This window comes from Triturus cristatus, chromosome 4_1 (assembly GCF_964204655.1).
Source record: "Triturus cristatus chromosome 4_1, aTriCri1.1, whole genome shotgun sequence".
In the NCBI taxonomy this organism is placed as follows: domain Eukaryota; kingdom Metazoa; phylum Chordata; class Amphibia; order Caudata; family Salamandridae; genus Triturus; species Triturus cristatus.
The window spans coordinates 649015210-649029110 of NC_140585.1; the positions used below are offsets into that span (position 1 = coordinate 649015210).

Here is a 13901-nt window from a genome sequence, read left to right on the forward strand (position 1 = left end):
AACGCCACCAAAGATGGTTTCCAAATTATGGTCTCAAATCTTTGATACATACCCTTGCAAGTCTTAAAGAGGAGGCCGCTGCCTCTTTCACACTCCCTGCTGTTTAGGCTTCGAAATGGGTCACATAAGCCTTAATGACCTGTAAAAGAGCTTTTGTAAAATATGGATATCTCTTTTTTGGTGCAATCTCTGTGATGTGTTTTTTAACTCCCAGGGCTTGCAATCACAGAAATGCTTTCTTCATACGCCCTGGCTCAAACTATGAAATGTGCTACACGAAAAATTGTTCACAATGATAATGAAAATCTTTCTGCGTTTAATTTCAGCAAGGGGAAGTTGACTGCTGGCCATTGCCCTGTCCCACAGTTGAATGTGAATTCAGTGTGCTCCACGAGGGCGAGTGCTGCCCGCGCTGCGTCATAGATCCATGCCAAGCAGACACCATCCGTAATGACATCACGAAGACGTGCGTTGATGAGATAAATGCAGTGCGCTTCACAGGGTCGTCCTGGATCAAGCACGGCACGGAGTGCACGCTCTGTCAATGCAAGGTAAGGCACGCCTTCTCTGTGACGCAACCACTGACAGGCTGTAATGAGCACGCTTTTATGAACGCTGAATGTGGGTGAGTATGCCATCACCTGTTTCACTAGCCTACCTAACATCCACACAATGCAGATGTTTTTCTGTTTGTTCTTCTTCGGGAGAGAGCATATTTGAACACATTTTTGTTTACCTTGATTTAATAGTGTTATATTCACGGTTTGTTGACTGCCTAGACCTCACAATGGCATTTGACCTTTTATGTGTTGGAATATCTATCTACATCAGGCATGGGTGAATTTCACGATATTTATTCGAATTTGTATAACTTGGTACCTTTCACGTTGTACTAGTATGCCCTTTTGTTACCCTGAGCACTGCAATGTAGCAGTGTAGGCAGTGGTAGCTATCATGAGCAACTGAACTCAATGGTCTGTGGGAAAAGTGTGTTATTTGTCAGTTGTATCTTTGCTGTACTGCACAGATGGTCTCAGGGTTAATTAAAATGCGCTGTATCATCTTTCCGTCTGTGGCAGCCAGATTAACAGAGGCCTCAGTGGGTGTTCTCGAGGGCTCTCGGATATTGATGATCGCATATCTATTTAGTATCTAACAATTTTCAGCTACTTTCCAATCCTCTGCCACAATGTAAATCCGTATTTGTAAAGCGCGAACTACTCACCCTTAGGGGTCTCAAGGCGCTGGGGGCCGTCATGGAAATTAAGTGAGCTTTTGCCCAGAGTCACATGGTGCTGAGCTGAGCTGCCGATCGAACCGTGAACCCTGCGCCCCGAAGTCAGCTGCCCTGGCCGCTCCACCGCACCGCACCACACAATCATCTATTAAAACGTTAACTGTAAAACACAATGTCACTTACCAATTTGTGATTTGGGCAGTAAAGACAGGCTTGAGTCCAAGCTCACAAATTGAATCATTGCCTCCTTATGCCAAGAATTACCTACAATATACCAGTACCAGAATTTTTCAAACCATCCAAAATAGTTAGGGGACCCATTTTTTAAACGTTACCTCTAGAATGGCAGGGGAAATGTGCTAGCATCAGCATTGTGCTCTGTGCACTCCATATGCCAATAGTTGCCTCCAGTATGCCAGGGTCTGAGGCAGAATTATAAGAATAACACACACACTCTGATTCAGATTCACTTTCACTCATCCACTCACTTATGTGCACTCACTTTTACGCACACTCACTATCAGTCTCATTCTCACTTACTGTCACTTATACACACTCACTTTGACTTCTTCACTCAACTCACAGTTTGACTCTTTCTGGCTCACTTCCCTGTCATGACAAATGCAAGGGTATGCAGTTCCTAAGGAGGGGGAGGGGAGGAAGGGGGCTGAAGTTGTAGGTACCAAATGTTCCTAATGGGGAAGAAAGGCTAAAGATGGAATAGCTCCAATTCAGCGCACAAGCCCTCACACTCCAGAAGGGTACTATGCTTCATGATCGGGCAGCTCCTCATTGGGCTGGTGCTGCAATGCCCAATGGGCCCTGCAGAGGGGCTCTTTGCCAGAGGTCTTCTCTAGTTGCCGATGTGTAGCAAAGAAGTGGTGTTGGGGCATATGTGTGGTGAGTAGAAACGGGGAGCAAAAAGTGTTGTTTAAAAAATAGCTATGGGACTCCCAAAAAACAATTTTATTCGCTGGGTTCCTATGCTTATAAATAAAAACAATAAAAACAACCGAATAAAAAGGTATGGCTGCAGAGGGAAAATTATACCCACTTAAGCTCAGGGTGATGTGTGTAGAGTGGAGGTGGTCAACATGTTTCATGCCCTAAATGGTCCAGTCGGATCCTGGCATTTCTTCAGGACCGGGGGATCCTCATCTACTCTAGAGGGGACGGTATGTGTGTGTATAATGAAGGTCTCACACCCTGTAGTCTGGACTCATGTGGTAGTCCTGTGTGGAACTGAAAAGGTTGGTAAAACGAGGTAAAGTGAGGTCTACCTTCTAGAAAACACCTAGAAAGGGAGGGGGGATTGTCCCCAGCCTTATCGTCCAGAACACTCCAGAACAATGGCGAGAGAGGAACCACTCAGCTCGAGGTCTTCTGAAGCGCGGGACCTACCTGTGTCTGTCCCTGTCACTCACTCTCACTCACTTTCACTCGCACTCAATATCCCTAAGTCACTCACTCCCCCTCACTCATTCTCAATTTTCACTTGCATTTACTCTTAATTTACTCTCAGTCTCACTTATTCTCAATCTTCTCCCTCATAATTCTCAACTGCATAGCGAGCTGGGATCCCACCTTGTTGCCTTGTTCATATGTCATGCATTTAAGTCGTAGAAGCGTGAGTTCAGCCCTAATGTTGAGACACTAATGGGTGAGTAGTGCACTTTACAAGCCCCTGATTCATTGATTGATTGAATGTTATAGATCCCTTTAAGCTTGCCTCTGAGGGCAGTGACTGTCCTCTGGAAGGGTAGAGGTGGATTTTCTTTATGAGCTCATTCTGCTTCTTGGAATTCGGTCTCCAAAGTTAATCTTTCCTGATTTCTATGCTTGTTTAGTGCCGAAATCAACATGATGCATTTGCCTCGTAGCACAGCCTTAACATTTTCTGTGTTGGTGTCTTGTGGGTCATTCAAAAGGAAGAATTCCTTAATGTCTTTCTGTAGTTCCTCCTTCAATAACCTATTGAGAGTGAGGGATCCAGGAAAGAACCAGCAGCAATACTTCAAAGACACTATGTCCCACTGCAGTGTCATCAACACTGGGACATAATCAGACATAGTGATCGGGTGAAACAAGACTGTTTGCAATGCTGATGAAAGGGCCTGAAAGGGCCTGACTGATTAACACATAATCTAATCTGGAGTAGGTGTGGTGGGAATGTGAAAAGAAGGTGTCATTGCGGTCGGTGGGGTGGAGAGCATGCCAGGCATCTATAAGACCCATGGAACTGAACTCCTGCTCAATGCTTTGGGAAAACTCCCAGAGTGTGCTCTGTGCGTGTCCATGCTATCCATCCCCCTATCCCAGGTGAGGTTAAAATCCCCCATCAGAAAGATTTCCCTTCCGCAAACCCACCCAACATTGACAATGTGGAGCGCAGAAATGAGGCTTGGTTTGCATTAGGGTTTGTATGGAAGCAAACATGCACACTCAATTTATTGTCGGCCCTTGACCATAACCACACTTCCTTCTTTGTCAGTTTCACAATAGACAGGTTGGAATTTCAGGCAAGGAATGAAAGAGGAGGGCCACTCCGTTGTGTTTGGTAGGAGCGGAGGACTTATTCATCACTGGGTAGGCCATGTGGCACAGCCTATGTTCATCCACTCATTTCAAAAGGGTCTCTTGTAGTGCCACCAGGTCATGTCTGTTATCAAGTAAGTATTTCCAATGTATGCCATTTGGCAGGTTAGTTCAGCCCTTTGATGTTCCAGGTAAGTGTAGTGACCACCATTATTAATCAACAAGTGGGGACCTCTGCCGTGCTGCTTTTGAGTGGGTTGTGGTCAGTAACAGTCCTCCCATCCACTCCAGTTTGTCCAGCCCTCTGTGTTTGAATGCCCATCCCTCATCATAGCAAATGCATATGACCGTTCCCATATGCCAGTAAACGTTTTTTAAAAAATCACGAAACCGAAAACATAAACAAATGGGAAGTGAAGTTCCCAGCAAAGAATTTTCCCGATCGGGAAGTACCTCATAGAAGACGTAAAGGTCAATATCCACTAGCGCAAGCTGGATGTCGCCTAAAAGAGTCAAGGCACAGTGAAGTCTTCTAATATCGTTATAGTGGCTTAATGTACAGATAGGTACATCCCAAGTAGTGTTCCCTGTATCAGTCCTCCCCCCAGGAGAACAGTGTGAGCCTTCAAAGCTATAAACGAGAGTGTTACCTACAAATAAAAAAGTAAGGCCAACAACCAAGTAACAATTATTCTCATCCTGTGGATGTGCTGGGTGTGAGGTTGTTAAATTCAGGTGCATCATCATTTTCATTGCAAGCAGGGGTGAGACTGTGTCTGCCACGTGCCTCTGTCTCCATTCTAGCCTCTGGAGGACCATCTGCAACATCTCTGACCTGTTGTGTTTCAGAGATTGGGAGACCCAACACATTCACCGCCTCAGAGATGGTGGAGACATGATGATTCCTGTTATGGTAGCTGAATGAAAGGCCAACGGATAAGGCCATCTGTACTTTGTTATCTCGCAGTAGCTTTTCTGTGACAGGGCGGAACTGCATGCGGTGTGCCAGAGTGAAGGGGGCTATATATTGGCAGAGAGAACATGAGGGACCTTCAAAGGATATTCCTCGGGCTTCCGTGCTGCCTGGAGGATCGCCTCTTTCATTTTAAAAGAGTGAAGCTTGGCTAAGACATCTCATGGTCATTTGTTTCTTCTGGGACATGGAGGTCCAACTCTTTGGACCCTAATGATTTTACCTTACATATCGGGGGAGCTTAGGAGTTCCGATAACAGGCCTATGACAAAGGCCTCCAAGTACAGCCCCTCTGTAAATCTGGTATTTGTAAAGCACAAACTAATCACCCCTAAGAATCTCAAGGCACTGGGGGCCGTCGGAAATATTAAGTGAGCTATTGCCCAGGGTCACATGGTGCTAGGCTGAGCTGCCACCGGAGCCGGGGATCGAACCGTGAGCCCCAATCTCCAGAGTGATCTGCTCCTGCCGCTGCACCACACCTCTCTCCTCCAGATTGTGTTGGAGAATGTTGTCCCTCCGAGATCTATTCTCAAGATCTTTGCATTTCAGGATGGCAGCTTGTAGTTGTGCATGAAGGAGTTTCACCAATTCTTTCATCTGGCCAAATCGGTGGCTGAGCTCCTGCATTTTAGTTTTTAAATTGAGGGTGCAGGTACCCAGGGAATAAACGTCATACTGAAGTGACGTTAGTTGAATTTGGATATCAGACTGAAGTGTCTCCAAGGAGGAGTTCGAATCAGACATGAGTTCTCCCCGTAGTTTCCCATTGAAATCCTGCAGAGATGTGAGGGGATCTTCCTCCGGGAGCACCATGTTACCTTCTGCACTCCTTTGAGGGTTCCCCCACGTGCCTCCGTCGGTGTAAAGTAGTTAGAGACTGTTAGCTTGAGATTTTCTAGGTGGCATAGAGTCAGTGACTACAGATTCTAGGGACATCTGCAGCCCAGTGGGGGATTCAGAGAAAACTGTCTTGCGTAGAGGGAGACAGAAGTGACTTATGCTCCTAGATTTGTGACGTTCAGGCCAAGGGAGAGGGGTCCTGAGAAGAAGTTCCTAAAGTTCTACTCATGCGCTTCATCTGTCACAATCACCACGGTTAGCCCTCTCCTCTCTTCCCCTCCTATACTTTAGTGCATTTGCAGCCTTGGGGGAGTGGCAGCTGTCATGCTTCTTCTGCACATGCACGTATTACCCCCTCAGTGGGCCGCCCCCTCTCAGAACCTCAGAAACAGTCTCATTGAACAGGTGGATCACCCTTAACCACACTCACTCCCCATCTTCATGGTAGTTACTTGTCAAAGGGTCATGATGAGCGAGACCTGCATCCGGTGTCACCCTCCCCAGGCAATCTGGATTTCATTTCAGGGGTTGAAATACATTGTTCCTGTTAGTCCTCACGTGGCCCCCCACTCTGTGTTAACCGTGGCAAACAAGGCGATGTGTGCAGGTCGAGGTGCAGCACACATATGCCGCCAATGACCAAGTTCTGACTCCGCTCTATCCCTCTTGTGGAATTCAGGGACATAAACAAGGAATTCAATCAGGGACTTTCAGTGAGGGGTCACAGCATCTCACTATGCTTTCATTTTGAGGTCAGGCAAATTGGGGAAACACATTGTCCACTTAGTGAATCAGGAGGCTCATTCTCAAAAAAGCCTTCAGCCCACCCATACTCCCTTTCTCATCCGCCACATGGCATGCAGGGCCTCTCCATCCACTCAACGACCGCTCCAGTGATGATCATGAGATGTCTTAGCCAAGCTTAACTCTTTTAAAATGAAATGAAAGATGATCAGGAGCTTTAGTGTGCTTCGGACAGTCCCTCGATCTTGGGATCAAGCAGGCATGATCTCCTCTCTAGCCATCGTGGTCCAGTTTCAATTGCTCAGCCCGTCCTGGCACTCATCGCTTGCCAGATTCTCGAGGGTAGCCCAGAGTGGGGGGCCACCGTTCTCACACTGTCTGTTTCTTGAACTACACTGGGCCCTCCAACATGAGCCCAAAGCAACAGAGTCACACTGGTGCTTTGGCAACCCGCAGTTATGTCCGGAGACAGGGTGAGTGCTTCAACAGGTCTCCACACCCCAACTCTGCGTTCCAATTCCCCCCAGGGGGATCAGGTTTGGCCACCCTCCGCAATCAAGATCCGAGGCCAAGTGCACAACTCAAATCACCTCCACGCGGCCTCCCAAATGGGGCCTCACAATGCCTAGGCTGTTCTCAATCCCTCTTTGTCTAGTCATCCGGGGGTGGATCATGCCTTTTAGATGGTGCCCCCACTTCTAGTTCACCATTGTCTCTTGTTGCCTCGCACAACGCAGACCCTTAGCAGACGTGCACTACAACTTTTGTTCCTGATTTGCAGCGGAGCCCTCGTGGATCACATCCACTCAGACATCTTGGTTATCCACGCCCCCTACAGATGACTTTTAACAGATGTGTTCCAGTTACCTGACTTCACCTGCCTGCATTGGGCTAATTTATAACCTCATCTGCTGGTGTATGGACCCTCTGGCAAGCACACAACTCCTTCCCATCTCAGGCTCTGAAGCAGGAAACTGAAAGCTGACATCTGAGCAGTGGTTTATCTATTCACTGTGCATACTTCAGTTTTTAGTTTTCACTTCACCCTCCCAAATGAAGGTTTAAGTGACAACCTGATTGGCAGATAGCCGTGGGACCTACAAGGCTCATGCCTTAAGTGACTGGGGTTATCTGTATGTGTAACACTGTACTGCATGATTAATGGGGTGTAACTGTGATGTATCAATCTCCTGAGGCTAGAGTTGGCACTTCAACAGCCCCAGACATTGTCTCTGATGGCTGTTGCCTCCCTGAGCCTGCACCAGGCATCAGCAATATTCATTGCCTGCTTGACGTTGCTGCTTGACCCTCATAATGAGGGTTGGTATTTTTTTTTGTAGTGCAGCAGTATTGAATAACATGATAATATGCACCATTGGTACAGTATAGCAAGAGCTTAATTTAAGGAGCTCTGATATCTGTAGGCGTGAGCTGCCATTGCGTTATCTACAAATGAAAGTTTTAAAACGAATCTAGGCAGGATCACACATAATCCCAGGATGCCCCAATGACCACCTCTGACTTTTGGGCCTCACAATTTCTTGAAAATGCTGGCAGTTTATTCCAGCAAGCATAAAACAGTCATGACTTTGATGTTAATGATTCTCAATCCTATATTTTATTTTCCGTTTGACAAGAATAACTAATGATATAATAAGATTAACTGGTTATTCTCCAGAGATCACTTTGCATTGGAAGATCCATTCTGTCTCAATTAGCAGAGACCGTACCGAATATTCCATTGTAGCAATAGGTCATGTTAATGACCATATGTTACAGCAAAAACATTAATGATTTTGTGTAATTTTCGCTTTTTAAGTGCTAATGATCGAAGAACATACATTTGGCTATGCATTTCAATGGCAAAAATTGGTCTAAGATTGTTTAAATGATAGTGGTTACTATCTGTGCTTCCTTGTGGAAAGGCTGTGTATTGCTGCTCCTCAGAAGAAGTATACTGTACAGGGAAATCCTTCGAACATAGAAAACTAAGCAGGGCAAGGGTCCAACATGAAACAGAATCTGGATGTGAACAGAGAGCAGGAAGTGTTTGAGTGGCTGTTAGAAATTAAAAGGAAAGCTTAATGAGAAAGTGAGACATGGTAGAATGAAAAGGAATAACTGAGACTTGAGAGGAGGAAAAGGGAGACTGGAAGAGTTTATTTGAATAAGGAGCCAGGCAGGATTTGTTTCTAGAACATAATTACATTGCCTATTTGGACATTGTTAGCCGTGGCCCTTTTGCAGTGTCTCCCAAAGATTTTTGCCTTCTGTTGCTGAACCTGTTTTGTTGGCATTAGGACTCTGCACTTTACCACTGATAACCGGTGCTAAGGTGCTTGTGCTAAAATTGGCGTACACCTAATCATCAGATTTAATTTACTTGTAAGTCTCTAGTAACTGGTACTACATATACACAAGGCCTGTAAATAAATGCAACTAGTGGGCCTGCAGCACCTCACTGTGCCACCCGCTGAAGTAGCCTTTAAGAGCGTTTCAGGCCTGCCACTGCAGGCTGAGATGCAGCTTTAAACTACCACTTTGACCCGGGAAAATAAAGTATTAGTCACCCCAAAGATAGGCCCTAAAGGCCCAAGGGCAGGGTGCATTGTATGTAAAAAGGAGGACAGTGTGCTTAAGTTTTAGATGTCCTCACAGTGAAAAACTCCTAAAGTAAATTTTCACTAGTGGTAGGCCTATGTAAGGCCTATTTCTCACATTAACTAACACTGGGTTACCTTATTACATTTACTAAGTGCTAACTTCACATTGGGAGCAGATAGATATGCTGTTTAGATTCAAATTCATTATAATTAAAATCCTCTTTAATGGTAAAGTTGGATTTTAAGTCATAATTCTGAAAATGCCACCTTTAGAAAATTGGCATTTTCTTGTCCAAAATTGTGTGTGTCCTCTGCCAGTGTCTTGGGTCACATGACCATGAATGGGTCTGCTGTTGGGGTTTGTGTATTCATTCCAGACCATTACACAAAAGGGTCTAGGTGTGGGCAAGGAGGGCCATTCTGCAGAGCTGTGTCTTCCCCTACTTACACTTCAAAGGCCTTGCTTCCAGGACACAGGAAGAAACCTGACACTAATCTTTTTTCACCTCAGAATTCTTGGAGGCTTGACAGAAGGGAAGAACTGTCCAGAACCAGATGTGGAGACAGTATAGTGTATCCCTCCCAATTCAAAGGTTGGCACCAGGTATAAATATTGTACCTCCAGAGCCACTCTTTGGTACCCTCCCAAACTGTGGACATTACAAAAAAATGTCTGCCTTGCTCCCCAGAGGACAGGCCCCCTGCTACTAGAGGACTGCCCTGCTGCTTGAGAACTTCCTTAACCCGCAAAGGACTGTCCTGCTGCTTCAGAACTGCCCTTCTCTCTAAGAAGGAAGACTGGACCTGCTTCCTTCATCCCTGGCTAACCTGAGTGACTCCAAGGGTAGATTGGCTGACCTTCTGTCTAAGCTACAAGGAAGCACCAAGCTCCAGGGGCCTCCTTGCAATAGCCCAGTCTACCTGCTGCACTGAACTTGCATGGGCCTGCAACTGAACCTGCCTGATCCCTGCTGACCACAAGTGAGTTTGTGATAACCAAATGGTGCCTCCCCTGGACCCTTGGCTGACATCAGTTGAGCTCCTAAGAAGAGAGATAGAAGCCTAAAGTTTTGGGGTCATTGTAACCATGAAAGGGCTCAAATGCACAAGACTTGGCCACCCTCACCAACCACTCTACGTACTACAGTGGAAGGCAAAGCGAGATCTGCACTTTGCACTGCAGCAACAACAGCCCACGGTGACCACCAGCAGAACGCTCCAGAAATGACTGCTGTGACACCAAACTGGCTCTTCATGCTACTGTGAAGACAACCCACACCACCGGCCTGCTCTTTGCACCACATGGATGACCATCTGTGAGGCTCTCCCTGCTCCTCACAGCCTCCTCCACTGTGAAATAAACTCTAGGCACCCGACATTGAGAAGGTAACTTATTCAGCAGGACTAACGCTGTCCCTGTATGCAGTCTGTTACTGGCGATCTCAGTAGTTCAAATTGTAAGGTTCAAGGAGCTTCACATTGGCAGTCATCATTGGCCAATTCACAGTAGTTAGTAGCCCAAAACTTCAGGTCTATTTTGCCAGATAGAAATGGCAGTTTACAACTGCCGTAAAAGCTGTAGTGGCAGGCCTGATGCATGTTTTCAAAAAGGGTACTTTAGTGGTTGGCATAATGAGTGTGGCAGGCGCACTAGTAGCCTTTAATTTGCAGGGCCTGGCTATATTTAGTACCATTTACTAGGGACGTATGAGTGAATTAAATATGCCAATCAGGTGTAGGTCAATTGTTCCATGTTTTAGGGAGAGGGCAGAAATACTTTAGCACTGGTCAGCAGTGTTAAAGTGCACAGAGTCCTAAAGCTAACAAAAACAAATTCAGGTGAAGGCAAAAGGTTTGGGGGTGGCCTTGCAGAGAGGGCTAGGTACAACACTCTTGTTCAGTTTAACATTTGGGCACTTATTTATAAGCCCCTTGCAACACCTTTGCGCCGCTGTAGCGCTGCTGTTGCATCACTTTTTGTGACACAGCGACGGCATAAACAATGCACCAAGTTGCTGCCCATATACAATGTGAAGGATCTAGGCAGATGCATCACCTTGTAAACCCCTGCACCACATTATACCTGCGTCAGGTATAATGTAGGCAGGGTGGGTGTTCAAACGTGAGAAAGCCTAGTAGAAGTGATGCAGTGAAATCTGTAAGAGTTCACTGCGCCACTTCTAGGACACCACTGCATCAAAGTCGTAGGCCTGTTTGACGCCCTCCCCAAGCATTGCTGGAGTTGCATCAGGCTTGCAATACATCTGTCATCCTTGCGACATGATGCGCCGTATTGTCAATACGACGCATCCATGGTGGCGCAAGAGTATCTTTCTCAGGTGCAAGGAACCTGACGCATCACTCCTCGAACACGGAGATGTGTCAGTTTCTTGTAAATAAGCCCCTTAATATATAATGTTTTTGAAACAACATTTTGAATTCAGACTTCAATGGGTCACGTATTAATTCAGAGAACTAAAATACAGTAGTCAACTCTGTAGAGTTAACAAAACAAAACACATATCAAACTTGAAAATTACAGTACTGTACTTTAAACTGTACTTAAGTGGAGCAAGAGTAAACGTGAATAAGAAGCAATATCAATACAGCATCTGTAGTACGACAATCCTTGCAAAATCACTGGTAAGTTAGATCTATTTTATGGCCTTAATAGTTAACTAAGATGGAGACATAAAATCTAAATGATGGCCTTCCTTGGGCGGCTGATTAAATATTTAAAATGCTAATATTGAATTATTTCTTCGTCATGTTTATGTGCAGAAAACATTGAGATGTAGTCTAAGAATGCCTGGGTAAGAAGAATGCAAAATGTAGTGGTTCGGTAAATAGATTCTCACAATAAATATACTCTGGTGTTTTTTCCTTTCTAATCAGCAGTTGCTGGAACTCAGTGAGAGGGAGCACAACATATTCATTTTCCCTTTTTCAGTTCAATATATTCATACAGATTCTACATTGAAGGGGTTTTCAGAGTTCTCCTTGTGCCTTCAAACACAATCACCTTCTGCATTCACAGGGTTGCATTATTGTCAAGCGTCTACTCTCAGCTGCAGGGACCCCTTGATCCATGAAGTGACTCAATCTTTGTCCCATCACACAACTACCCATGTTTTCAGTAAGAAAGAGATTTCCAGGAAGATATGCACAGGGAAACGGTGATTGGAAAGGAGGAAACAAGCCTTCGGTCATCAGGAAGATGCACTCAGGAAGCTGCTGTGCCTTCAGACCTTGTTTGAGGAATCGGAGTTCAGGTGCGAAAGAAAAGACGGACATAAGACAATGGCATCCTCCCTAATGTCTAATGCCTAAAATGAGCCCGGCTACATGTATGAGCTAAGTAGCTTGTGGCCCATTTGAAAATCAAAGAAATAGACATGCTTGTTGAATGCATGGCAGACTTCAACACAGAACAGTTTTAGGATCAAAACTGTTTTTGCTAGTTACTTCACACAGCAACTGGAAGCTGATTAATCACAATCGATCAGTAATAGGCACTTCATATGTTATGTAACAGAACAAAACCTATGTTGTATAACAGCAGGTACAGGATGAGGGTGACAGAGCCCAGGTGTACGGAAGGGTGAGCCTGGTGTTTGTAGGCCTAACAAGGGAGCCAGCATCAGTATTGATTAGCGGAAGTCTCAATGGTCAGACTGAATCAGATGAGTTGTCTTGTGAAATGGTGAGGTTGGAATTAAGCGGTTGTGGATGTAGCGAATCTTCTCAACATGGCATCTTCTCTGACACAAGTGAGGAGCAGTGGCAAGGCTTTAAGAGAGATGAAAAAACGGGGGGATCTCTAAAATGGGGTGTAGCAAAGATATTATATAGGCATGGCCTACACAATTAGGGGGATGGCCTAAATCAGATTCCGTGCTGTTCAAAAACCACTTTTGTGTTTGTTTTAAAAGCCTACAATTTTGCTTAATGTGTAATAACTGATGCTAAATATAGGGTATACTCACATAACTCTCACTTTTAATGAATGCCTACTTATGCAGGGATGTAATGTGATGCAGTAAAATAAAGCACTACTCTGTGTTAAACAAAATACACCTTCATCACATTTTGGAGACAGCGTATCAAATCAAACATGATGTTTGTTGCACAATGTACATGTGCCTTCCAATAATGACCACAGCAGGCACCGAGCACAAGTCGTCCTTGGAAGACGCAAATACACGCATTCAAAAGGCATGGGGGATCCAAAGGTAGGCTTACCCACTTGTAGTGTTTAGAATCCTGATATTTTCTTAACCTCTTCAGTGCCCATGACGAGATAGTCTCGTCATGGAGCACGGTTGCGCTGTGCCCATGACGAGACTATCTCGTCATGAACCCCACCCACTAATGCAATGCCCGCCACAGGAGGGGGAAAGGGCGTGGCACTGAAGGGGTTAACATCATGTGTAATTGGTTAAATGGCACTCGTGTCGGTGTGCTGTGAGCACAAGCTTATCTGCCTGCCTTTGTGCAACAGCAGTGCCAGTCAACAAATGAACAGGACACATTGACAATAAATGCCCACAGACGTGTCTCTCCTCCATGCCACATACATTAATATGTGACATAAGTGAAACTTATTGAATCCCGACTCATTCCTTGCATAGCTTGTTTTCTATAACCTAAAACTGCTGCTGTTTAACACTCATGTAGGCACCGCTTCCGTGCGGCCCCACATCAGCCTGGAAGCTAAACTGCTACCGAATTTGTTTATTGGCGTGTTTGACCCCTAAAGTGGTTACTACCAATACTAAGATACATATATGCATCCATTGTGCAATCCTGCCTCTGCAGCTGAAACACTAATTCATCAACATCAGGCGGCGAGGTGGAGGAAAAGGTGTGACAAAAAGGGGAAATGCATGGTCTTTAAATCCTTACTTAAAACGAGGCAGGTCCCTGCCAAGTGCCAATCGTGACTCACCTTATTCTGATGTGGTGT

At 45.4% G+C, this 13901-nt stretch overlaps 1 protein-coding gene across 3 annotated transcripts in view; it reads left to right on the plus strand.

Annotated features, from left to right (window-relative positions):
- The window catches only part of NELL2 (neural EGFL like 2), a 1146830-nt gene that overhangs the window by 1094092 nt on the left and 38837 nt on the right, over positions 1-13901 (plus strand). For all 3 annotated transcript variants that reach the window (XM_085653041.1, XM_085653043.1, XM_085653042.1), the window contains one exon: positions 327-551. In XM_085653041.1, the coding sequence (XP_085509167.1) occupies positions 327-551 (225 nt within the window). The remainder of the gene's footprint in view (positions 1-326; positions 552-13901) is intronic.